The 26,241-nt window shown below is 39.1% G+C and overlaps 7 protein-coding genes and 1 non-coding gene across 8 annotated transcripts; 3 read left to right on the top strand and 5 right to left on the bottom strand.

Annotated features, from left to right (window-relative positions):
• Positions 1-4,662: 4,662 nt before the first annotated feature.
• Positions 4,663-7,635, bottom strand: LOC126792687 (ALBINO3-like protein 1, chloroplastic). Its single transcript, XM_050519147.1, has 9 exons — positions 6,981-7,635; positions 6,844-6,904; positions 6,685-6,758; positions 6,485-6,589; positions 6,269-6,382; positions 6,043-6,146; positions 5,668-5,874; positions 5,233-5,590; positions 4,663-5,141 (listed from the first exon to the last, which is right to left on the bottom strand). The coding sequence occupies exons 1-9, from the start codon at positions 7,479-7,481 to the stop codon at positions 5,073-5,075; spliced, it is 1,593 nt and encodes a 530-aa protein (XP_050375104.1). The 5' UTR covers positions 7,482-7,635; the 3' UTR covers positions 4,663-5,072.
• Positions 7,636-8,542: 907 nt separating this feature from the next.
• On the top strand, positions 8,543-9,422 carry LOC126792710 (photosystem II core complex proteins psbY, chloroplastic). Its single transcript, XM_050519172.1, has one exon. It carries the CDS (start codon positions 8,652-8,654, stop codon positions 9,225-9,227), a length of 576 nt encoding a protein of 191 aa, XP_050375129.1. The 5' UTR covers positions 8,543-8,651; the 3' UTR covers positions 9,228-9,422.
• Positions 9,423-10,258: 836 nt separating this feature from the next.
• LOC126792703 (uncharacterized) lies at positions 10,259-11,454 on the top strand. The gene has a single exon (XM_050519164.1). The coding sequence runs from the start codon at positions 10,581-10,583 to the stop codon at positions 11,394-11,396; it is 816 nt and encodes a 271-aa protein (XP_050375121.1). The 5' UTR covers positions 10,259-10,580; the 3' UTR covers positions 11,397-11,454.
• Positions 11,455-11,873: 419 nt separating this feature from the next.
• On the bottom strand, positions 11,874-16,692 carry LOC126792679 (uncharacterized). Its single transcript, XM_050519133.1, has 6 exons — positions 16,531-16,692; positions 16,168-16,226; positions 14,677-16,081; positions 12,638-14,545; positions 12,493-12,535; positions 11,874-12,399 (listed from the first exon to the last, which is right to left on the bottom strand). The coding sequence occupies exons 1-6, from the start codon at positions 16,643-16,645 to the stop codon at positions 12,237-12,239; spliced, it is 3,693 nt and encodes a 1,230-aa protein (XP_050375090.1). The 5' UTR covers positions 16,646-16,692; the 3' UTR covers positions 11,874-12,236.
• A 130-nt stretch (positions 16,693-16,822) lies between these two features.
• On the top strand, positions 16,823-16,894 carry TRNAE-UUC (transfer RNA glutamic acid (anticodon UUC)). The gene has a single exon. It is a non-coding gene; the product is annotated as a tRNA-Glu (tRNA).
• Positions 16,895-17,175: 281 nt separating this feature from the next.
• On the bottom strand, positions 17,176-19,341 carry LOC126792699 (very-long-chain 3-oxoacyl-CoA reductase 1-like). Its single transcript, XM_050519158.1, has 3 exons — positions 18,630-19,341; positions 18,464-18,533; positions 17,176-17,525 (listed from the first exon to the last, which is right to left on the bottom strand). The coding sequence occupies exons 1-3, from the start codon at positions 19,262-19,264 to the stop codon at positions 17,271-17,273; spliced, it is 960 nt and encodes a 319-aa protein (XP_050375115.1). The 5' UTR covers positions 19,265-19,341; the 3' UTR covers positions 17,176-17,270.
• Positions 19,342-22,193: 2,852 nt separating this feature from the next.
• LOC126792700 (very-long-chain 3-oxoacyl-CoA reductase 1-like) lies at positions 22,194-23,334 on the bottom strand. Its single transcript, XM_050519160.1, has 2 exons — positions 22,715-23,334; positions 22,194-22,559 (listed from the first exon to the last, which is right to left on the bottom strand). Exons 1-2 carry the CDS (start codon positions 23,332-23,334, stop codon positions 22,220-22,222), a joined length of 960 nt encoding a protein of 319 aa, XP_050375117.1. The 3' UTR covers positions 22,194-22,219.
• Positions 23,335-24,219: 885 nt separating this feature from the next.
• Positions 24,220-26,130, bottom strand: LOC126792701 (very-long-chain 3-oxoacyl-CoA reductase 1-like). The gene is made up of 3 exons (XM_050519161.1): positions 25,508-26,130; positions 24,622-24,691; positions 24,220-24,504 (listed from the first exon to the last, which is right to left on the bottom strand). The coding sequence occupies exons 1-3, from the start codon at positions 26,128-26,130 to the stop codon at positions 24,220-24,222; spliced, it is 978 nt and encodes a 325-aa protein (XP_050375118.1).
• Positions 26,131-26,241: the final 111 nt, after the last annotated feature.

Raw genomic sequence — 26,241 nt, 5'->3', positions numbered from 1 at the left:
ATAATGAGTTAGGGTAGATAAAAATTTATAATTATTTATGGGCTATATGTATATATATAGAAATTTGAGGTGAGTTAATATTTAAATTTTAATATTTTATACTAAAATTTAGCTGGAAAAGATAAAAAATTAATAATTTAAGATGAGTTGTAGCACACCGTAACTCGTGTATAGCTACGCTGTCGTCTCAAAAAAAGGAGAAGTTATTTCTCACCAAAATATATCCCGGTTCTTTGTTATTAAGAAGACCCAAGTTACAAGAAAACTGATTCATTAGAAATCTCCAAAATACTGAGTTTGGGAGTTGAGGTTTTAGTCCTTTTTTCAAAGCAAAGCCTTGATGGATCATCATCATCTGAAAGCAACTGGGATTGATCTGTCGGGGAATGAAGAAGGTGCATGTTAAAGGGGACACACACACCACATACAACTGAGATAGCTTTGACAGCTGCGAGGAAAGAAACACAGGCTTCCATTATGAACGACCCAACCTTCTTCAACACTCTTTCTTCTGGCACGTATAAAACAAAGTCATTATAGATTAGTAATTAATTTATCACCCAATTTCACCTGCATGCAAACAGTAATTAAAATGTAAGCACAAAAGGTTTAAATGATGGTTTTTCTTATGATTTGGATCACCATTAGTGATATTGTGATCGTTAACTGTCTAACAAGATCACATTTCCAATTGAGTTCTCCATTCTTTATGTCTAATTTGTCTCAGATTCAGCCCCAAAAAGGGGTATAATAATTAGGATATGCTATACGTTCCAGGTTTCAATCGAATGTACTCATGAATTCGATTCTGTATCCTTGATGTGACGGTCAGTTGGCTCTTAATTATCACCATGCGTCTCTAGCAGTCTAGCTAATCTTACACAGTTACACCTCTGGTCAACTACCTAATACAGTAACTTCTTTAGGTAATGAACTAATTAATGACAACAAGTGCAAATTGAATTGATTTTTCTTTTTGGCCACTGGTATTTATACTAGTTACACTTGTATACATGAACTCATAGCTAGTTGGTTGTCATGACTTACTAAATCGTCTGGTCTTGAAAGAAACGCAAGTAATATCGCAAAATAGGCAAATCATGTATAGTAAGTATCTGCACTTATTGAACATTGCTTCTTTAGCTAAGGCTAATCAAGAAAAGGAAGTAGATAATCAGTAGACGTACACATCCGTACATACGCTGGTCTTTGAGGCTTACAAATTTGGTAGGAAGTCTCGGTTAATCATGCATTCTTATGCTAATGACTCCAGTTTTGGAAACATTAGTAAATCAAAATAATGATGCAAGTTTGGGGTCAGCTTCACAATCCAATAACATATTGATTATGCATTCCAATTATGGCATTGATCAACAATTAAACAACTGATTAGAGCCCGCCCTTGTGAAACAGACAGCATGCACCATCCATCTGTCTTATATATATCATAACTAATAATGTATTGAGTTAATTATATAAGCTACTACGGTAGCGACATTATAAAAGGATTAGATTAGGTCAGAGACTCAGAGCCTCAGAGGTTTCATACGGATCCCTCCAATATAGCAAGTTTGTACGTTGGAGTAGTTCATATCCAGCATCGATCAACAATATGGGGCTTTGTTAAATGGTAAAAGCCTTAATGTCATGAAGAGACCAAATGAAATTGCGTAGCATGCACTTGATGTACATGTGTGTGACAGCTGCACATCATATGAACACTGTCTACCCTCGTTTGATAACTGCGGACAAAGAAACTTATTATGTTCTCAATTAGTTGCAAGCCATGATATCATTACATTATTATTTCAATATAATCGTACCTTCAATCCCTTGAATCTTGTAGTTCCTTAAGCAACATGATTTGAGAACATGTACGCGGATTTCATCATGTAATTAATTTTCAAATATCAAAACATTTGGTTTTTAAGTCATCCTAGACCCGAAAAATCATATAAGTGAAACTTATGCGCAATGTTCTAAATATCGAGATATATCGGCGACATATCTATGATATATCTTTGATTTTAACAAAACGATACGATAAGTCAATATATTAGTCACCGATAAATCAAGTCAAATGACGATATATCAGGTCAAACCGAGTTTAACCCAATATATTGGTGCTTTTAAAAAAACTATGTCGTTTTGATAAAAATATTTTAAAGAAAATGAAAGAGTCGTCGATAGCATTCGATGACGAAATAGTTTATGATGAATGATTACCTTAGTTTATCATTTAAGCACCTATTTTTATTAATTAAAATTATTTATGTATTTTAATTGTCAAAACAATCAAATTTTTTTCTTTTATGAAGTTTATTGGGTACATTTTGAACTATAAGTTTTAATTTCTCAAGTTTATTTGGTATATTTTGAAGTATATGTTAATAAATATATTAAATTTAATTAAAAATGATAAATCTGATATAATCTGATATATCTTAATATACCCTCGTTATATCTTTATTTTACAAAACCGATATTATGCCGATAGCCGTTATTTAGACCATTGCTTAGGCGGATGTATTGTATATGAAATTAGTGAGAGTTTTAAAGAAATTCATGGAATTCAAAAGTCTAGATGTATTCAATACATATTTTTAATTATCCATACAAGTCTAGGTGTATGCAATTAGCATTTTAAAAAGTCATTATAAAATTCATGAAAGTCTAGGAGTATTCAATCATGACTTTTCAAAATGAATAGAAGTATGTGGGTATTTAAAATATCATTCATACTTATAGAATTACAAACTCATGAAATCTCATGGACTTTATAGTAAAATACACACACTAAAAGTCTAAAAATTGTCTAGTCTCTAGACCAAAGATTTTCATAGACATTTCCATTGACTTTCTAATTTCATTCAAAGATCGATGTTCATCCTCCATTATTTTTCTTTATTTTCTTTTTGTCTTTTCTTCACCAATTATTTTTCCTACAACCCAATATGGTTATTCACCCTCTGATTATTTTCTTCTTCTTTATGTTATGTTCTTACCTTGTATCTTTATACTTACTAAAACCTTATTCTCAATTGTGGACACATGTCTAATGCTACCAATAAAAACAATGACGATGAAAAAAGTACACAAGAAAAAAATTAGATTTGAAGGGTTTCTCTTACTCTCATATAAATAATTGAGATTCTCTAATTTTCTTTGTAATCGACACAACCAATAAATTTGTTTATAATAAATGTAATACCCGAAAACCATAGCAAAAGTTTATTATACTAATTAAATTAAGGGATTTATATACTTATCGATTTTTTTTAAAAAGGAAGTCAATTTCGACCAACAAAGGGAAATAGATAAAAATGAAAGGACTGACATAGGAAGGGGATACCTCGGCTTGGCTCCTCTCTCTCTCTCTCTCTCTCTCTCTCTCTCTCTCTCTCTCTCTCTCTCTCTCTCTCTCTCTCTCTCTCTTAAAAATTTATCTTTAAGCACTGCCGCCATGGATGGCGTCGTTATCTGTGGGAACCGATCTACAAGACCAGGCCCAAAAACTTTCTCATCTTCTCCTCAATAAATCTGCTCTTTTTGGTTGGGATGTCACAATAAAAATTATTCTGTAGAAAATTTTATTAGCATGCATTAAGTCCCCGTTTAATAGCACTCACGAGGCGTTAGAGAACCAGACAAACCTAGATACTTAAGACGCACTTGAGAGTGAAGCAAATTATCATGGAACTGTGGACAATGAAGCAACATAACCGTAAGCTTGTAATTAATAGAAATGGTATGTACATTAATTAGTTACCATACCTTATTTTCTTAACTAATAAAAAAGAAAGTTTTAATTTTTTATGAGTAATAAAAAATCAATATAAGTTTATCAATATGAATTCTGTGGATTTCATGAATCAATAGAATTATGTAGAAACCAATCAAAAGTTTGTGGTTGAAGTCAGTGATTTTAACAATTTTATGAAAGTTTGTTAACTTTTTAAAGAGTCCGGAGACTTTCTAAAAAGTATGTCAATTAAAATAATTTCTTAAACATATTTATATTTTCATTTCCAGAAGATATTGATCTTCTGTCAAAGGGAGGTATCACTAGCTTGACTAACTTATCTGGAAGAAGGCTAAACACCATCATACGTTGGTTTTGTTTAGGGCCGGCCCTGTGTCTATGAAGGCTTAAGGCGAAAAATATTTCGAGGTCCCAAAATAAATATTAAAAAAGCTGTAAATATAAAAATAAAATACATGTGAGTTATTAAGACACGAGTTTAAATTTCGACGAATTACGATTATTTTATGATCTCTTACATGCTATAAGAAAAAAATTTAAAAATGAATAAAAAATTACTTTTTTTTATGTAATCTCATGCATCTCATTTGTTTAGTTGATATAATGGTAACTTTTCATTATATTCATTAACAATTAATCTTTTAACTCATTTTTTCCTTATATGAGGCTCCTTAAATATAGGGCCCTAGGCTCGAGCCTACTTCTCTTGCCCCAGGGCCGGCAGTGGTTCTGTTCTAACAGAATTCTTGGTTTTTACGAGTATCTCACCACAAATGATTGACATGAGAAATCAAAATTCAAGGTGAATGATACTCGAGGAAGCATCTCAACAAAAAAATCACGATATTCCAGATTGTGGTACGTCAGTAATTCTATTTGACAAGAACTCTGAGAAAGAAGAGTTGTGAAAGAAAACGAAACACATACAGAAAACGAAACACATACAACTCTTACACGGCAGTAGCTGATCGAATTTGTATATCATTTATTCATAATCATAAGTTGTGTGGCTACACAATCAACAACAAGGTTCCCATACATGTGCTATGTTTCCTAATCCATTTTCCCACTCCAACAAGGAAAGCAACCTTTCTGCAGCTCATGTATTTAAAAACTTGTTCCAACTACAGAGTGCAAGCCCCAAAATTTCATAGATCCTACTCCGCTCTCTTTGATATAATATACAACCCTGATTGATTTTTAATTGGTTCAGACCCCATCCATATTCTACTCTGGCGATCAGCAATCCTCTCAATGTGAATAGCTCACCTCAAATACCGAATTAAGAATGCATATGCAATATGGTGTGTCACTCTCTGACTTCTCCTGATACTGTTTTATCCATAGTAGTTGTGGAAGATTGTACTTTAACAGCTTCCTGAAATATTGTACATGTGGTGTTAGCTAATCAGTCAGAATGCAAGTCTAAACCAAGCATATGAAAATTCAGAATGCAACTGTGCATATACCTTTTCCTTTTCTCTGATGTCATGTGACTCGTGCTCATTGTTTAGAACAGTAGAAACTTCACTGCTTTCCATCTGAGCAGATAACATTTCCTTATCCTCCTTCAAATCCTGTATGCACCCAGAACCGTTCACAGGAACTCCATTAGAGGAATTATGATTTGTGCTCTCAGATTCAACTTCTTCTCTCTTTTCAACCACCACTTCAACTGCAACTCCATTTTCTCTCTCAAGTAATCTGGCTTCTCCATGTATCTCATTAGTTATTGGAGTTCCTTTGTCTGCTGCCTCTTCAAGTTTCCTCTTTTCTTCTTCTCTTTGCCGTTTTCTTCGGGATTCTTGCTCCTTTATCATTCTAAATCTGAAAAGTAGTCCAAATTAAGATGATAATAACAATAAGCAGATCAAAAAGATTCAAATGATGGTAAAACTATTAACCTTTCACCAGGCCGCAAACCCTCTGAAGTCAACTTCACTTCTTGTTTGGCATCCATTTGGGTTGAAGTAAGAGCAGGGACAGATTTTTTAATTTGGGGTTTCTCTTCCCTTATAATGGTATCACTTAGTTGACTAATTGGATTCTTTGCACCCCCAAACTTTTGAAGCCAGACTTGTTGTGCTGTGCTCAGTACATTATTTGTTAACCTATATTCACATATTTGATATATGTAAGAGACCATACGCCATACTATCACGCAAAAGGACTGTTATTCAGAAACTTCAAGATGGAGATTTATGAAACAGGAAACTTCAATAATATACAAGGCAAAAGGACTGTTATTCAGAAATGTAAAGTTCTTATCAATTGCTCACCAGTAGAGACTTAGACCGGAAGGAACTGAGAGAGAAAAGTAACCAATTATCAAAGGAAGAAACTTGGTAATCGCTTGAGAACTCTTCATGTTTGGATCACTAGTCTGAAAGAAATATAATTCGTTACAAAAGAAAGGTTAAACACATAGGAGAAAACAGATCATGAGAATTCCCTTTTAAGTGCTAGTTTTACAAGGGGCCAATACAGATCAGAGAAAAGATAGACCTGTGGTTGTGATGCCTGCATAAATTGAACAGATACGTACTGCGAGACAACCAGCAAAACTGGCAAGACAAGATATGCAAAGGTGTCTGACCATCCAAGGGGTGGATGACCATCCTGAAAATTACACGATAACCAAACACGATAACAAATTCCGTTTCAAAATAATAAAGCTCATGCAGTATAAGTTACACAGAGTTGCCAGGGAAGACTACTCACTATAAAGGGGAAGAGCCACGAGATACCACTGCCACTACTTCGAGCGGCAATTGTTATAGGACCAGCCAACGAGGGTATCCAAAAAAACCCTTCCGTAAGGAGTCCCTAGTAAAGCAACATTAAACATTCATCAAAACTGGGTTCACAAACAACAATCTGCTAACAAACCAATGAAAACAAACACAAAGCCAGTAAAGCACCTCATCAGCCACATTCGAAAGAGCCCTATACAAACCAATCCATATTGGTATCGTCGCAAGCGTAGGCAAACATCCTACCAACATAACCACAACAACAACATCCTCAACATCCAAATTCAAACTCCAAAACCAATCCAACAAAAAAAAACAACAATGTACCTGCCAATGGGTTTATGCCAGCTAGTTTATACAACCGCGCAGTCTCGAGTTGAATTCTCTCCTACACATTAAAAACAGTAACACAAAAATTCACAAAGTAAATCAAACACAGTAAAAAAAAGCACTGAAATTTCTACCTGATCTCCAGCGTAGCGTTCTTGTATAGCTTTTATCTGAGGCTGCAACGACTTCATAGCCATAGTCGACTCGACTTGCTTCTTCGTCAAAGGAAAGGTCGCAGCTTTAACAATAACAGTCAACAATATAATGGCGAATCCATACGAGTAAGGCACATGAACACTCGAAAGCCCATCCTTCAAAACCTTGAGCCCGCTTTCCAGGTAGTTCGTAATCCCAGACAGCCAATCGTTGCTGCTCTGCTTCGTACTGGTTAGGTTCTCCGTCGACGACTGGGCAGAGACCGCCGCGTCGGCCACCGTGTAGAGCAAGCTCTCGGCTTTGGTGAGGAGCTCCTTGAATTCGTCCGGGTCGGGGATTGGACCCGACCCGAAATTGAGGCGGGCGACGGGGAAGGAGGGGCGGAGGAAGTGGGTGGTGCGGTGGTGGTGGTGGGTGCGGGGGAGGAGAGGGTTGCGGGGGAGGAGTGGCGTGGGGTGGAAGGAGAGTAAAGTAGTCATTTTTAATGGAGGGATTGGGGAATTTGAAATTGGGGGAAATTGGAAACCCTAGAAGGAGGTAGAGGGTGAGGTTGGGTTTAGGAGGAGCATATGAGTTTTCGTTTTCCGGGGAATGAGGGAGACGGGGTTTGGTTTTGGGGGGTTTCTCATTTCCAAGACTCTAGTTCCAACAATGCTGGGAGCTAAAATATCTGTGCAACGACGTGTCGTGTTTGCTTTCGTGAGTGATGAGTCTAGTCACTCCCTAAAGTGTCACTATTGTGTTGAAGCCCAAGTTCAGAGGATCTCGTAGGCCTATGGTTCTCGGCTTTCGGTTTTGAACTTCGTTTCGTTGTAATACAAGTTTACCCGTTGGGTTATGTTTGGGATATTCTAGGTTAGACCCCGGGTAGGGCTGTAAATGGTTCTAAAAGTACTTAAAATTTTCAAGAACCGTGAATCGAACCATGTTCCTTACACGATTCGGGTTATGTGAATCTAAGAGGAGGAACCGTTAAAAGAATCGAAATATTTAAAACTAGTTCGGTTTCAGTTCCTAAACGGTTCTTGGAACACAATCAGAAACAACCTTCTAGTGTGTATATTTCTGTTCCGTTTTGATCCCGACCAAAATCAATCTCGGTGAGATGAATTTTAGAAAACTTAAGAGACTGTTCAGATATGTTGTACTAAATTTAAAGAGTGAGTCGGAAGCAGATTGGACGAGAACAATGTATGCCTTTATTAGCATGTGTATTAGTGTTCACAGTGTATGTAACTGTTACAGTCGATCCAGATTAAGGGTAGGCCGTTAACTATGTATGGGCTGTATAGTCAGCTGCATGACGACTAGTAAACATAGAAGCTAGAAGCTTAGCGTTCACAAACTGCATGATTTAGCTACCAATTTTCTCAGTAACAACAAGAGATAAGAAAGTGTGTTGGTCACGAACATGAGGTCGAAATCCCACCAATCACACTCCTTTCTGGATAAGAAAACAATCCACATAACACAATTCCATTGGTTCTCATTTCCCTCCCTCTACCCCACCCTCTATATTCCATATTTTCAACTACAACCAGCAACCAACCATTGAAGCCTATCAATCCATCCTTTGCATTTTACCTGAAACTTCTAGCAGATCAATCTCAAGCTAGCTCCACCACTCCAAGAAGAAACAGAAGTAATCAATGGCAGCAACAATGGCTACTACAATGGCAATAATGAACGCCAAGTGCTTAAGCAGCACCACCAACTCAGTTAAACTCCCCAACCTCAAGCCAATCACCACCACAAAACCTATCTCCCTCCTCTCCATCCAAAACCTCCCAAAAGGTCTAACCAGCTCAGCCCTAGCCGGAGCCATCTTCGCCACCATAAGCGCATCCGAACCAGCCTTGGCTGCTCAACAAGTTGCTCAACTCGCCGAAGGCGACAACCGTGGCCTAGCCCTCCTCCTCCCCCTCATTCCCGCCATTGCATGGGTCCTCTTCAACATCTTCCAGCCTGCTCTCAACCAAATCAACCGCATGACCAACAAGAGCGTCATCGTTGGCCTAGGGCTCGGCGGACTTGCAGCTTCGGGGTTCATGTCAACTCCTGAAGCTTCTGCCAATGAAATGGCCATGCTTGCTGAAGAAGCAGCAAAGGCCGGTGATAGCAGGGGAACGCTCCTCCTCATTGTGGTGGCTCCGGCTATTCTTTGGGTGCTCTACAACATTCTGCAACCAGCTTTGAACCAGCTTAACAAGATGAGGTCAGATTGATAAGATCGGTCCTGGATTTTGTGAAGGGTGCGATGGCACAAAGTTAATAATCACTTGTAATTTGCACCTTTATGTTGTCGATTATATCTCGATCTTTCATGTTAAGTAGTAACCTTTTTTCTTTGTTCCCTGTTGTCCAAATGCTCCAAGTGTTCAGATAATATTATTAGTAGATTTGATCATTTTGATGTGTAACTTCTGTGTATCATACTAAATTTCATAGCAGCTATAAAGTCCAATTTGGGTCGTTACCTCAGATAACATACGAAATTGAAGCACACCCTCCCTGCATCTTTGTGGTAACTAATCAAATCAATGTTGTGACAGTGATCAATGTTGTTTTGATGATGAGGAAGTAACTGTTCCTTAATGTTTCCAACTACTAGCTAGCTTCTGAGTCCTATAAATATAATATTGATATTCTAGTGCATTTTAATAATTCCATGTGTGGCGATCGACTTAAGCTACGAGTCTACGACCTTCAATGGACATGATGCTATACATAAGCCAATGAGTTTAGCAAAGGAGGCTACGGCTCTAGAACCATATATTGGACATGATGTTATACATGACTTAAAGTATAATACACAACCGAAAGGTTATGCTTATCAACTAATTCAACGAATTTGCTGATCACTGTAACGTTTCGAAGATAGTTGGGTTGCATTATCGAATGAGGAAACTGAAAGCCAAACGAAAAAACTGACTAACTAGCCATCATCGATACCAAATGATGAACACAAGTCGGAGATCATAGCTAAGAAAGTAAGAAGCCAAGAGCCAAAAGCCAAGAGCCGTCCTCAATCCCACATTACCGCACTTCGCAACTATCGTCAGGATTAGGGCTTAAAAGCAATAATCAAAAGAAATAATTATAATCACATTACACACAAAAGTATAGCCCACTTCATCTAGTGCATGCGCACTAATTTTACCACATGTTCTTTTGGTGTTGCTTAATAGGTTCAAACTAATCACCACCGGAGACTCCTAAACCATAATATAGGGTCTATTTAGGTGTTGGTCCAAATATTCCATTCATGCTAGTTCTGTTTCATCCAACAAAAACCATCTTGCATGAACTAACTCATCACTAACAATATTGTTGTCTGTCACGCCCTTCCTCTTATTCTTCTGTCACTCAAACCTCTCTGTTCCATTTACGGGCTCCATTTACCATATAAAACCCTACGAATTAACAGAAAATAAATCCGTTCCCGGATATCCCTCTCCCTCTTCTCCGCCCCAATATATAGTTATATACACGTTTCCGTTGCCCTAGCGACCAAACCAAGACCGAACCGGATCCGGAGCCGGAGGAAGACAGAGTGAGCAAAGAAAGCGCCGGTTGTCATGACTCCCACATCCATGAAATCCAGCACTCCCACACACCCGAAATACAGCCCTCGTCCAAATCGACAAGCCACCTTCAAATACATAATACTGCTCTCTTTCCTTTTCTTCCTCCCTGTCCTCTATCTTTTCCTCCACGTCAAGCACAACCTCCACCCCACCGCCATCATCGACCACTCTCTGCCGCACAGCGTCCAAGTCCCGGATCTCCGCATCCGCTCGGGCTACACCTCATACAAGACCTACCTCCAGCGGCAGCTCAACAAAACCCTAAACCCTAAGCTCCGCAAGGTCTGGACCACCCGCGACTGGGACCGCAAAATCCAGGTCTTCTCCGAGTTCTTCTCTCGTTTAAAGCAGGAAGACCTACTGTTCAACAACTCCCGGGCACTTTCTATCGGCGCCCGAGTGGGGCAGGAGGTCGCGGCCTTAAGGCGAGTCGGAGTAGCAGACTCGATAGGAATGGACCTCGTGCCCTGCCCTCCTCTGGTCGTGGAGGGTGACTTCCACAACCAGCCTTTTCAGAATGATACATTCGACTTTGAATTCTCAAACGTGTTCGACCACGCTCTGTACCCTCGGAAGTTCGTGGCAGAGATCGAACGGACTTTGAGGCCCGGCGGCGTGTGCGTGTTGCATGTGGCGATATCGAAGCGGGGTGATAAGTACTCGGCCAACGACTTGTTCAGTGTGAGGCCGTTGGTGGAGATGTTCCGGCGCTCTGACTTGGTTCGTGTCAGGAGCGTTGACGGATTCGGGTTGGACACCGAGGTCGTCTTCCGGAAAAAGGAAGACAAAGCCATCCAACAATTGTGATTGGGTGATATTTTTTTGTTTATTCAAAATTCAAATTAGAATTTACGAGTGATGTACACTTTGGCGAATATACCTATGTGTTCACTCTCTGTTTTTGTCAACATGGTTTGGCTTGATCGTTCATTCGCTTAAGATCACATTTATTCAGAGATCACAATCATACTAATTGCTTTATACATAAATTCTAAGAATAATCTATACTGAGCTATGCAACCAGCTACAACAACTGAAAAAATCTACATTTGAAGGAAAACCGACGACTTTCTCATTAAATACAACATATTGGTTGAAGACTTGAAGCTTGAAAGTAATAACAAATTTTGCAATTTTTTTTTTGGGGTGAAGACACATTCTTTTGCAGTTTGAAGGTTTAGGGCATACCTTGCTGACAATAGTCCGGCCAGTTTGAAATAGCAAATCAGAAAGTGCTAGCTAGTTCATAATGTTTTTATGATAATATTGTCTACAATGAAGTCGTGTTGGTAGGGTGCTATGCATAAAATACATAAAAAGGCTCAATCTGGTTTCCAACGATTGCGCCATAATCATACTAGGCATACTTTGAGACTACACTTTTGATAAGAGTTAAGAATGGAATGCTATGGATTACAAAGATGGGATCCAATCTTAATGGAAAAAATGCATGATTTTGTTGGCTACTGATACAACATAAAGTACAAACAAGCGGAAGATGAGGGGGGTGATAGGTTCTAGTTTTGCCTAAACCATGGAACAAAATGTAGAAGTATTGAACGAAAAACCCTCCTATCAACTGCCCCTAAAGACTCGTCCATTAGAGAAAAACCCACAAAACTACATTCTGAAATTATAGCAACGTCTCTACTTGGCAGGAGGCTGACTGTCTGGAATAAATTCAGGAGCCTCGCTGTCTTCTTCCGGTTGTGACTTCGTTGCTTCAAACACCTTCTTGTAGACGCTCGACTTAAGAAAAATGTCATCATTTTTTATCCTTCTTGCCGGTTTACCGTTTATGCTAGAATATCTGCTTGAAGATAGAACGAGTGCGATGAGAACGAAAGATCATATTGAAAATGAACACATTTAAGTTGTTGAAGAGATACAATTATTAACTTACCCGCTTCTCCCTGTACCCTTCTTCCCTGACGAGGCACAAGATCCTACATCAAATGCAATGCTTCAGTTAACGAATAAATTAAAGTAACTGCAGTAAGATCTAAATTATAATTTTTGTGAGAAAAGCACATCTGGCAAGTTCATACCTGCATTGCTTTCCTCATCTGAGTAGTCAGATTCAGACGACAATGAGTAATCAGATGAAGTGGTGCTGGCACCTGAATCAACAACTCCATCTTTGCGTTCAGAACTTCCATTCCTGTACTCGGGGGCCACCTGTGCAGCTGAGCTCTTCTTATGTTTCGAGTTATTCAAGACTTCCCCATCATCCTTAGCTGGAGCCTTTCCACTGGCCACAACATTCTGAGTCACACCTGATTGATACTTTTTAACCGGTTTATTTTGTTCTTTATTGTTTGATTTTTCCCGCTTCAAACTTGATACAGCAACAGCTTCATTCTTTTTCTCGGTAAGGCTATTGACCCCAGAACCATTGGTACTCTGCTTTGCAGCTACCTTAGGAATGGAATTCATCTTACCAGATGCATCAGATGATTGGGCTTTAGTCCCACTTTTGGAAGCAATTCTCTCACTTCTCTGAGGCTGAGACACAACACCATCAACATTAGATATTGATCCTTCACGTTGCATGGAGCTAGATATGCTAGCTTCAGACTTTCCACCAATCCCCTGTTTATCAGACCTGCGTGGACTTTGCAGATCGCGTGAGCAACCACTTGAATCAACTGCTTTGCATTTCTTTTTAGACTTCAGCTTACTATCCGCTTTTGTTGATTTTGTCACCTCTTCCACATGCATTTCACCAGAACCAACTTTATTCTTGTTTTGGCTAGGCACCATATACTTATGAAAGTCATTCTCTTCTTCACACGAAAACTCCTCATGGTTACCAGAAAGATTAGGTAGGAGAGATGTCCCAGCAGAAATGTGTTCTTGTTGAGAAGGAAATTTATTAGACTCGGACATGGAATTTGGGCAAGCACGGAGTGTACCATTTTGAACTCCATACTCTGTACCAGATTTTAGGCATTTTGCATTTGACTGATCAATTGGAATTGTCTTTGCCAGCTTACTTTTCTTCTTTTTGCTGGCTAATGCCTCCATTCTACTATCAATTGTTAGAGCAGGATGCTGGTGACTAGCATTTTTCTCTTCTACTTCCAACTTCTGGGGATGTTGTGTCCCATCATCATGTTTCTTCTTAGATTTCTTTTTAGTACTTTCTGCAATTTCTGGAAGTCTGCCAATTTGTTCTAAAGTTTCCACCACATTGCCATCACGTTTATCAGTTGTTTGAGCAGGGTCCATGTGACTAGCCCTTTTCTCTTCTGCTTCCAACTTCTGGGGATCTTGTGTCATAGCATCATGTTTCCTCTTGGATTTCTTTTTCGTACTTTTGCCAACTTGCTGTGAAGTTTCCAACTCACTGCCGTCACACTTATCAGCTTCCATAATTATATGGCAACTCTCTTCTGCTTCCAACTTATCTCGTGTCACGGCATCATGTTTCCCCCTGGACTTCTTTTTCGTGCTTCCTGCATTTTCTGGAGTTTCGCCAACTTGCTGTGAAGTTTCCACCTCACTGCCATCCCGCTTATTAATTATATGGCCACCCTCTGTCTCTTTGTTTGATATGTCTTTTCCCTTTTTCTGAGAGAGATTACTCTCTTTGGTCTTAGCTTTACCACTGTCATGTTCACCATGTACAGCTTCATGAGGTTCAGCCAAGGAAATATCACATTGAGACTCTATAATCAGTTCTGCACCAAGGGAACCCTTGGTCTTCTTTTTCTTTGTTTTCTTCTCACTAGCAGTGACAGGTTCATTTTCATTCAATAAATCAGATGTCACAATCAGTTCTGCATTGCTCCCATCTGTTTTACCCTGGTTTTCAGACAACATTGCTTCAGAGTCATTTGTCTGTGATGGCTCTCTCTTCTCTCGAACTCTTTCAGCTGAACTTGATCCATTTTCACCATGAGCTTTGACAACAAGGGTAGGATGACCTTCTGCTTTTTCTTCAGTAGAATTATCTGGATATATAAGAGAAACAAAGTCATAAGGTTGCCGAGATAAACCCTAGATCAATTATAAACTAGTTAAATTCAAGCATAGTCAAGAAAACTAAACCAGACAACCTATAAATAGAGCAAACATTACTCACCAAGTGAGGAGGGTGCTTTACGATTTTCCTGCAACTCTTGGATAGGAACACAAGTATCTTCTCCACTTGATTTTTCCATGTTCATTCCTGCAGAAGCTACCATAGATCTCTTTTCCATATCACCACTGTCAGAAGGTGCGGCATCAACCACTTGGTCCAGAGGCTTCAATTCTTTCTTTTTCTTTTTCTTCTTCATTTTGTCTAAGCTGTTGGTCAACATATCTGAGGTTTTAGCAAGTGAACCCTCTAAGGTAGTACTTGCAGTTTTCCCCACAGAGAGTTCAGATGCAATTTCTGGTTGGAAAGCCTCTTTATTAGAATCACAAATAATGACATTGTTTTCATTGATCGAATCTAGATGATCAGTTACTTTCTCCAACTTGCGCTTTTTCTTTGAAGCAGTCCGAGATTCTGAAGCATCTCGTTGGGAAGACTCTTCATTAAAATCACAATTCAAGACTTTATTTTCTTTCAACGAATCTTCAGAATTAGTTATATTTTCAAACTCACACTTTTTCTTTGAAGCAGTTTGAGTCTGAGATTGTGAAGGATCTTCAACTGCTGTATTGCAGTTCATAGATGTATCTTTTCTAATCTTAGCGTGTTCTCCTGAAGTATCAGATTCTTTGTGTGTATCACTGGTCCTATTAATTTCAGAGTCTGACCTGTTATTGGAAGCCAAATCCCTGCGAGATTCTTCTGTAGTAGTTATGTTTACAACCAAGGTATCACATGCAACATCTCCACCCTCATTTAATGAGTCTTCTATCTGTGACTGTTCTTCATAGATTCCATGAACTGGAGCATCATTTCCTTTCAGATGCACTGCTTCTTCACTTTTCCGCTTAGCCTGACGTCTTTTCTTTGCAGAAGGTGAAGCTTCCCCCAACAATGCGCTGGTTTTGGCCTCACTTACTTCCTTCTGTTCCGGTGCTGCCGGAACTCTAAACCCCTCATGAAACAGGCTGCCACCCTCTTGGGTTTCAGGTACTGACCCATTGTTTGTCTCATCAAATGAAGCTTTGAGATGATCATCATCAAAATGCTTGATTTCTATCTCCATATCTTTTGAAGTTTCTCTACCAGAATCCACTGAACCATTCTGGTCTACAATATTATTCTTGTTGCCCCCTATAAGCAATGGCACTGAATCATCAACACCAAACAACCTTTTGCTAAGAACATCCAAAGGATGATCAGCCCCACTAAGAACTGCATTATCACAAATTCCAGAACCGATTAATTGCATACTAGAACCAACATTTTGGGGACCATGCTCGATTTCACCAATCTTTTCTATAACAGAAGCATCAGCAAAAAGAAAACACTCTTTCTCCACTCCACTGGCAATGCTTCTAACACGCATGCAGTCCGAGAGGCGATACAAGCATCCCCTCCGGTTCACCTACCACATACACACAAAGCATTATCAGTACTACCAAACTGTCATACACAACAATGTACATTACGAAAAGCAACATCAACACTTACCTTCAAAGATCGTATCTTGATTTCTCCATCGCTCAACTTATGCTCATTTTCCAATTTTCCTACACACATTGGCATTGATACAAATCACACAATCACTCCAAGTAACAAAAGTCATCAAACTTTCATTCAGGGATGATAAACTCATGAACACAACACAAACCCACCAAGCTGCATAGCTTGTGGATTTCCAAAACGACTTAAATAATGACTACGGATCATTCAATTGGGCAATTCAGGGTCTAAAAATATGTGCTTGGATACATTACTTGAAGTAAATTCTAATACAGAAGAAACCAAAAAAAACTCAAAAAAGATGTAATCTTTGAAATCGCAGAGCAAAAAGAAGGAAGAGGGTATGCTTACTTTTGAGGTCGGAGATGGTCTCGTTGCCGGAGACGGTGATGGCCAAGTAGGTGACAAGGCTGGTGGTTACGAACACAGTGACGTCATCCGAGGCGGAGATCGGGGACTTGGCCATTGGTCGTTGGGACTCAGAAACAAGAGACAGATGTTTGGGTGTTTCAATGGCGGCAGGGAAGCTACAACTACAGCTTTATATAGGAGCTCCGAGGTTTATATATGAACAAGTCGGTGACTCGGGTCTTTCTATGCTTAAATATACTTATTTTATTTACTGTACACAACAAGCATGGAATCCATTGTCGTCCAGCGGTTAGGATATCTGGCTTTCACCCAGGAGACCCGGGTTCGATTCCCGGCAATGGAACTTTTTTTCAATTTATGCAAAAATAATATGCTTTTGCAATTCAACTCCAGACGAGTGTTGCAAATTCATTTATGTTGTTATCTTTATGAAAATTGATGTTCTGCTGTGATAATTCTTGGTTTGGTGATCATTTGATCATCATATCAGACGCTTGGAAATTAGAACTGTAGGTGGCCAAACTTAGCATAACCAGAATGCATAACAGGGAAGGGAAAAGACTTTATTGGAACTTCTGAAAAAAAAGAAGTTATTGATTAACAAAAACCATGAAATGCAAAAACATGTAACAGACGATGGCTTCTCAGCGTACAACAACTTTCACAAGTTCTAATCTGCTAAATCAAACTGTTTCCGCAACAGAAATTTGTCAAAAGGTCTAATCCTTCTTCCTTGAATCTTTCAGTTGTCCTCTCTTTCTGATGCCTAAGCTAAATTGAAGTCGCCATGCGTCAAAAATGGACTCTGGGATTGAGGATGCCAAAGCCCAGAGAAGAGTGTGGGGCCAGTAAGGAGTGCAACGAGCTTCATAGCCTATCCTGTTTAAAGCTGCGTGGGCATAGCCATCAGTTGATGGTACAAAGAAGGAAGACCTCTTGATAGATGCCATCTTTGTTGCCACATACAATGGAACCTGCAAAAATGAAACTCCTTAGTGACTGATACATACTCTAGAGCAAGTTAACATGACAATGACCCCTGGTGCCAAACATCCAAAGCTCAACAGGTTAGCACAACACTACATGTTCCATGTATTGACAATCTTATCCTCTCAACCTTCTTGAATTAGATATCATGCAGTTTATTTAAATTTGTGTATCAGTACTATTTATAGAACAATCAACTAAACCAAAGAACTTGAGGTTACAATCAGAACCATGAGAGTTTTGAGAATGAAAATGAGAATGTATAGCCATCCTAACTTGTCTTATCGCTTCTCAGTGTACAATAACTAATATTATGTTCCAAGGTTATTTTCATTTAATGTTAGATACATACCTACAATACCAATAGAAAAAAATAAAATTAATAATATGAATGATCTCTGAAAAGGGAAACAGATAACAAAAAGAACTTTAGCACACCTAACACAAGCACATAAATGAAACCATGTATGTGGCAAGGCAACTTATCTGATACCCTCAAACCAAATTGTAAAGTCCAAGAAAGATGATGAAGCAACCAAGAAACCAGAATTCTCTCCAATAGTGATGAAACTCATGAAAGAAAGAGCTGTTACAATTAGATTGCGTTTTCTATGCATAAGTGCCAGAGACCCCTTAAGTTTTATGTAGAGATTGATCATTGCAAAAAAACACAAGACAATAATTCTTCTATATATTATCATTTCAGTTCTTAACACCAAGCTCAAACTAGTAAGAGAGAGTTACCAAATATGCAGCTTCTATATGTTAACCTAACAGGTTAAAACTTACAACTGAATTAGCAAGCATCTTCACTCACGCAACTTCAAGCATATCAGTTCAGCAAGCATTTAAGTTTCAAGTAAGCATCAACTCTAAGAGCTCAAATGAATAGAAAACCAAATGATTTGAAACCTAAAAACAGTACCTGACACTGCACATCAATCCCCTTGTTCTTGTACTCCACATTAAGGCACCTAGAGAACTGATCAACATACCTGAACAACAATCACAAAAACCACAACACCCTTTCAACAACACAATTCACACAAAAAACCAACACCAATTGGATACCTGCATCCAAAAACACTCACCCTTTGGTAGCTGCATAAACAGCATAGAGAGGATCAGAGGGTATAATCCCAGCAGCCGACCCAATATTAACAATAGCTCCTCTCTTCCTCTCCAACATTCCCGGCAAGACAGCATGCGTAACCTTAGTGGTGCCTTCGACATTAACCTTAATCAAGTTCCTCAACAGCTCCTCATCCACTTCATGAAAGTACCTCGGATAAGGATACGACATCCCAACGTTGTTGATCAACACCCCCAAGTCCAAACCCTCAATGCTCTCCTGAATCCTCTTCACCCCCTCATCCAAGTCGCCGCTGAAATCAACGACGACTGTCTTGATCTGCGTCTTGCCGTACTTGGTCTGAATGGCGTCGGAGACGTCCTTCAGCTTAGTGGGGCTCCGGCCGACCAAGACGAGATTGAGGCCTTTGCGAGCCAACTGAAAGGCGAAGGCTTTGCCAATGCCGTCGGTGGGTCCGGTGACGAGTGCCCAAGATCCGTACTTTTTGAGATTCTTGGCGGGTCTGAGGAAATTAACGAAGACCCAGTTGAGAACAGAGAGTGAGAATCTGAGTATGGACAAGGAGCCAATAGTGAACAGAGCCAAAACCCACCAAGGCTGAGTCTTTAGATGCTCACACATACAGCTCTTCATAGTTGTTTCTGGGATCTGAGAATCTAAGGTTAGAGTTTTGAGTCAAGTGAAGAAGAAGAGAGAGACTGTGAGAGTTATGGTGGGAAGTGAAGGATGGGGAGTTATTATATAGGAAGAGTGTGATAGGAGGAGAGAGAGAGGCTGATGAAGTTGATGAGCGGAAAACCACCACATTTATTTGTACACACCCCATTAGTCATTTGGTAACACGAGAATTTTGAAGAGTTGGGTTACCTAGGAACTCAACTCATCCATGGAAACTAAGGGAAGGAATTAAGGATCGCGACAGTGTTGCTTTCTTGGCAGTGCAGTAGCTACCTTGTTGTACTTGATACAAAGGAAAGTTCGGAGAGTACTATTGACACAAATCACACGATCATGCTCAACATGAAAGCTTGTACATCACAAGTTATGGAACTTAATGTACATGCACAACACAAGTTATGGAACTAAACTAAATTCTCATATATGTTAAACAGTGACAAAACGTGACCCGTTGACCAACTGTACTGATATTATCTCAACTTAATCACCTCACATATGTTGGGTTTTAATCACAAAATGCTTCGATACAATAGAGTATTATCCACCCACTTATAATCTCTATTTTATTTGTCACTTATTAGATGTGAGATCTCTCATCTCCAACAATATTTAGTGTACATGCAGTAAATATACTTGCTCACTTTGCTAGATGATCGCCCATTTTAGATGATTTTAGTATATTAGAGAAGTTGTTCTCTTCGTTCTGCCTACGTAGCATGAGGTACATAACTACATACATTACCCTCCACCATTACAAGCCAGGTCGGAAATGAAATTGAGCTAGCTCAAGCTTGATGACACAAATAAAAAGTAAAAAGTAATTATATGTTACAGTCAATGAGAACACTCTATGTTAACTGGTGCATGAAGGTTACTTTCTTTTCTATTGGTTTGTGAAATGGTTTTAGCAGCTCAAGTGGTTCTTAGTTACTTAAAATTATTGAAGGTTATTAAGGTCCTTTTCTAAACATTTAAACCTTAATTATGCATTCATTGCCTCTCCAATGAAAATTGATGCACATTACTACCTAGGGGTGGGCATAAAAAACGGAAATCCCGATCCCATCCCGAAATTCGTAGGGACGGGACGGGACGGAGGTCTAAAAACGTTCGTCCCGTTCCGATCCCGTCCCATTTCATAATAGTGGGATGGGACGTGGGACGAATAATTTTTATCCCGCTTCATCTCGTCCCGTCCCACCTTTAATGAAAACTTAAAAATTCTTATATATTTGTATCAAAATGAAATTAATTTATGTTCTTAATAACTCCAAAATTATATCAATTCAAATAATAATGGTAAATTATAATATTTTGAACATAATATGTATTTTTTTGGTTAAAATTTCATTATTAAATGTTATTTTGTTAATGAAAAAGTAAAAATATAGGTTTTTATTTAACTTTATAGGAATGTGAGATTTGTCCCGTCCCGTCCCAACCGGGATTAATCCCGAATGAGATGCATTCTTAAAAACCCTCGTCCCATCCCGATCCCGTCCCGATTCAAAAGAGTGGGACGTGACGTGGGATGAGCCCCGTCCCATCCCATCCTGTCACGTGCCCACCCCTGTTACTACCTCCCAACCTATAGATATAGTTTTCTTAATATACTGCAACAGTATGCAGTTGGAGAGGTATGAAGAGACAGTTCCAAAGCCCCAAAGAGCAACCATTTCGTCTAGGTTAGGCAAATAGTCTTACGTTATTTAAGTACAGTAGTTTTGCAGTTTTAACTAGGGGTGGGCACGGGACGGGATGGGACGGGACGGGGCTCATCCCACGTCTCGTCCCACTCTTTTGAATCGGGACGGGACAGGGGTTTTTAAGAATGCATGCCACTCGGGATTAATCCCGGTTGAGATGGGACGGGATCGAGACGGGAAGAGACAAATCCCACATTCCTATAAAGTTAAATAAAAACCTATATTTTTACTTTTTCATTAACAAAATAACATTTAATAATGAAATTTTAACAAAAAAAATACATATTATGTTCAAAATATTATAATTTACCATTATTATTTGAATTGATATAATTTTGGAGTTATTAAGAACATAAATTAGTTTCATTTTGATACAAATATATAAAAAATTTTAAGTTTCATTAAAGGTGGGACGGGACGGGACGAAGCGGGATATAAATTATTCGTCCCACGTCTCATCCCACTATTATGAAACGGGACGGGATCGGGACGGGACGAACGTTTTTAGACCTCCGTTCCGTCCCGTCTCGTCCCTACGAATTTCGGGACGAAATCGGGACGGGATCGGGATTTCCGTTTTTTATGCCCACCCGTAGTTTTAACTTTTAAGCTCAACTTCAACAATTTCAGAGGTATATTTCTGCACTTCAGTTCAAATATTTGGAATATTGTCATATCAATGAGACATATGAATGATATAACCGATCGTCTTAGTCTCTTATATATAACTAAACTTGTACGTTATATCATGCACTAGTTTAATAAAAGATTAAACGATTTCACAATCATATATCACATTTTGATTAGTTCCATAATACGACGCTGAATAGTAGTAGACCAAGTTTTCGATCATAAATCAACATTCACTGTTCATATTACGAATTTCTAATTTCCAACAATGCCAACACTTGAAAACACTTTATATAAAAGCTGTGACCAATTGGGCCGGAAGAATTGGGCACAAGCCTAACCAAGTCAGAGAAATATACCGTGACACATTGGCCAAGTCTGGCCCAACTACCACAAGGCAACCTCAAGACGTGTTGCACCACCATCTCCGGCGGACACTCTCCGCCTTCGCACGACTATCCCTGTCCTTCCCAGGCAAGCACCGACACAATTCCCGACCACCAGCCTTCGATACTAACAACCTCTTTTTTTCCTATTTGTAAATCTGACAACTTCAATGCTGCATCAAATACACCTATAGCTGAATGCTCTGTTTCTTCTTCTGCAGCTCATTCAATTGGCCTCTCTTTCTGTTACGAAGGAAATACCCAAAAATGGTAACGTTGAGGAGAGCATGGGGCAACCCACGGGCCAAAAATCCCATCACAGAGTGGCTCCAGTAGGGAGCACAAACACTGTCATAACCAATCCATCGAATGCTTGATTTGCTAAACGTTTCTGGTGATGGGATAAACAGGGAGGACTTCTTTATCTTCGCAAGCTTTGTTGCTACAAACAAAGGAACCTGACACTGAATGTCAATTCCATGTTGCTTGTATTCCAAGCTAATGCATCTCGAGAACGTTTTAAGGTACCTGCATCACTCATAGTTGTAACAAAATCAGAATGAGTATTAGATGATAGTTTATAGTTACAAGCTTTTCTGTGTTCATCCCACAAAAAAAATTAAGAAAAACATGATGATGATCATATATGAGATGGATGTGTAGAAAGTACTAGAAGCACTCACGCTTTGGTTGTAGCATAAAGAGTGTAGAGAGGAAAAGAAGGGGCAATCTCAGTGGAAGCAGAGCCAATGTTAACAATTGCTCCTTTCTTCTTCTTCAGCATTCTAGGAAGCACAGCCTTGGTCATCCAAGTTGCTGCTTCCATGTTCACCTTGATAATGTTGTTCATGAATTCCAAATCAACCTCATGAAAAAACTTTGGATAAGGGTAAGCAATCCCTGCGTTGTTAATCAAAATGCCAACATCAAGCTCTTTCGTTTCTTCATCTATCGTTTTAGCTATCTCTTCCCCACTCAATTTGGCCAGGTCCATCACAATGCTCTTGATCTCAGCTCTCCCACCATGTTTCTCTCTTATTTCATTGCAGGTAGCTTCAAGGCTTGATTGGTTTTTATCAACCAAAACGATGTTGAGACCCTTTGAAGCCATCTCATATGCAAGGGCTTTCCCAATTCCTTGAGCAGAGCCAGTGATGATAGCCCATGATCCGTACTCCTGGAGTTTTTTTGGAGGTCTCAGAAACATGATATATACCCAGCTCAGGAAATTGATCAAAGATATACAAACAGATACCGACCCTATGGTGATTGCTACCTTTATGAAAGACTCTTGTACTTCCATGGCCAATCTTGATCAATTAGCTGGGGTTTTCTCAAGCGGAAGTGAATCAGTACAAACTTTTATATAAATGAAGTAGAAGAATCAAGAATACCAATAAGACAGGGACCTAGCTACCATTCATCACTGTTTATGGTGGATATAAAGATGAGTAGTTGGTAGATCAGTCTACACAATGTTTGCAATTAGCAGTTGGGGTAGACACACCTGTCTGAAGATCTTACTATAATTTAGTCATACCTATATCCAAACTCGTTCTTACTTGCAGTAAAATATCCGCTCTTAAAATCGTTTCTTGCTTATTTATCCAACCGTCTAATTCTGTTGGTGTAAGTACACGTTGATATCACGTTATTAACAAATGGATCAAGAGCGTAATCCGAAAATCGTTCAGTATAACTCGATTGATAAAGTACTTGTGCGTCATTTTCCAGTGAAATACGTCATCTTTTTTATTGTACAAGTTTCGCCTCTCTTTTCTGATCCAAAGCAGAGATCTAAAACGTAATGGCCTTCATTAAAGGGTAGATATGCAACTTGATCATGCATTAATTGCCTGAATAACGAAACTGGGTTGGATAGACAATCATTGCCTGCCAATCTATACACATTTCACCGGCCTATAAGCAGATGGGGAGGTAATAAATGGAGATCGGGACAGTTCCAGAGAGGCCAGACGGAATCCGGTTGAGTGAAATTAAGTATCTAATTAGTTCTTGGTGAGGAGCCTGAATCAACCACCTTTTGATATAGATTGAATACAGCAGCTCCTCATTAGTTCAATGTCTTGCACAAAATGCAACGAAAGAAAAAAGATGGGAGACACATTTTACTCCTTTTATAATAAAGCCAGCCATTGTAAGACATATATGAGCATGCTTGTACACCTCACAGTGCATTTTCCTGTTGATGCATCTTCTTAATCTGTGCCTCCTTCATTTGGCCTTTCTTACCGATCCGAATGCAGATCCAGTAACTGATGGCATTCAACAACACATCTGGCGAGGCCACGCGAAATATGAACCACTGCACAGAGTGCCACCAGTAGGGATTACACATAGGTTCATAACCAATCCATCGAACACTTGCTTTGCAAAATTTCTCCGGTGATGCCATCAACCAGGAAGGTCCCTTCAAATGTTTTGTCATCCTTGTCGCCACAAAAAGTGGAGTCTGCATTAGATGATGAAATATGAATGTAGGTGGATTAATATCATATCAATGTATAAGAATTGAAGGAGAATCCAAGAACAAGAAAGAAAAAGAATACAATGGGAGATAATTGAGAACCTGACACTGAATGTCAATTCCCTTCTGCTTGTATTCCAGACTAATGCATCTTGAGAACACTGAAATGTACCTGTTTCATAAGTTTATAACTCATTAACATTTAATCAAAAGGCTCTATAATATGTACATGTAGTCATGTAAATGCATTCCAAACTAATAAATCTTGTAAGACATATGTATTGTTCTCTATGTAGTAAAGTAGATAGTTAGATACTGATATATACATTGGTCCCCAGCCATCTGAGAAGGGAAAGACATCGACAGTTTGTTACAGAACTTGGAGAATGCTTGGAATTGCGCACCTTCTTGTACAGCTTCTGGCCTTCTGCCTTTGATGCTAGCTCTAATTTAAGCTTCGACAAAGAAAATATGTGATTCATCGTTTTAAACTTCAAAGATTGTGAAAATGTGAAATATAGTTCTAGCTGCACCTTAGGTCTAACATCGTGAAATTTAACTTAACCAACTTATGATATCAGGGTCTGTCTGCTGGCTGTGTCTCAAAATTGTACACCATCTTTCCGGCATCTAGACGCCTTGCCGGGACACGTAGTAGCTCTAACGAGTACAGAGGTAGTGCGATAAGCTTTTGTGAAACATATGTACTTATAGTCTAGGACTGAAACCAGATCTATTATATATCAGTTGGTATCGGTTTGCTTGGTTTGTACTAACAGCTGTTCTGAAACAAGTTGAGAGAAAATTGTACAATAGATTGAAAAGGTAATGAGAATCTAAGAAAACAACCAGAATCGTTTAAGACCTCTAAAGTGATTCAAAATTATGGACAGAAGAACTAAACTGCAAGTTCATCCACTCAAGAGACGTTTAAACTAAGAAGGAAAATATGCATGAAACCATTTAAATACTAGTTCAGAACACTCACGCTTTGGTTGTAGAATAAAGAGTATATAGAGGATTTGAAGGGAGGTGAGCAGAACTCGAACTAATATTGAGAATGGCTCCTTTCTTCTTCTTCAGCATTCCTGGAATCACTGCTCTAGTCACCCAAGTTGCAGCTCCCAAGTTCAGCTTTATGATATCCTCCATGAGTTCCAAATCAACCTCATGAAAAAACCTTGCATAAGGGTAAGCCATCCCAGCATTGTTGATCAAAACACCAACATCTAGCTCTTTTATCTCTTCCTCAATGGCATTAGAAATTTTCTCCCCACTCAATTTGGCCAAGTCGATGACCATGCTCTTAATCTCGACTTTTCCACCAAATTGCTCAAGTATTTCATTGCAGGTAGCTTCGAGCGCAGAAGGGTTTTTATCGAGCAGGACAAGGTTAAGACCCTTGGAAGCCAACTCAATAGCAAGCACTTTGCCAATTCCCTGAGCAGAGCCGGTGACAATACCCCAAGAGCCATAATCCTTGAGATTCTTTGGGGGTCTCAGGAACATGACCCATACCCATCTCACTAAGTTGATGAAAGCTTTACATACAGAGATGAAACCTATGCAACTTGCTGCTACAATGAAAGCTTCTTGCAATTCCATTGCCATAATTGGCCCTCTGTTGAAGACACTTGGTTACTGGTTAGATAATTTCTCTTTCTGAAAACCTCAAGTGCAAGGTTCGTGTGAACATTGATATGTGAAGAGGTTTTACACATT

Source organism: Argentina anserina, chromosome 4 (assembly GCF_933775445.1).
Source record: "Argentina anserina chromosome 4, drPotAnse1.1, whole genome shotgun sequence".
Taxonomy (NCBI): domain Eukaryota; kingdom Viridiplantae; phylum Streptophyta; class Magnoliopsida; order Rosales; family Rosaceae; genus Argentina; species Argentina anserina.
This window is presented reverse-complemented; position numbering and strand designations above follow the sequence as displayed.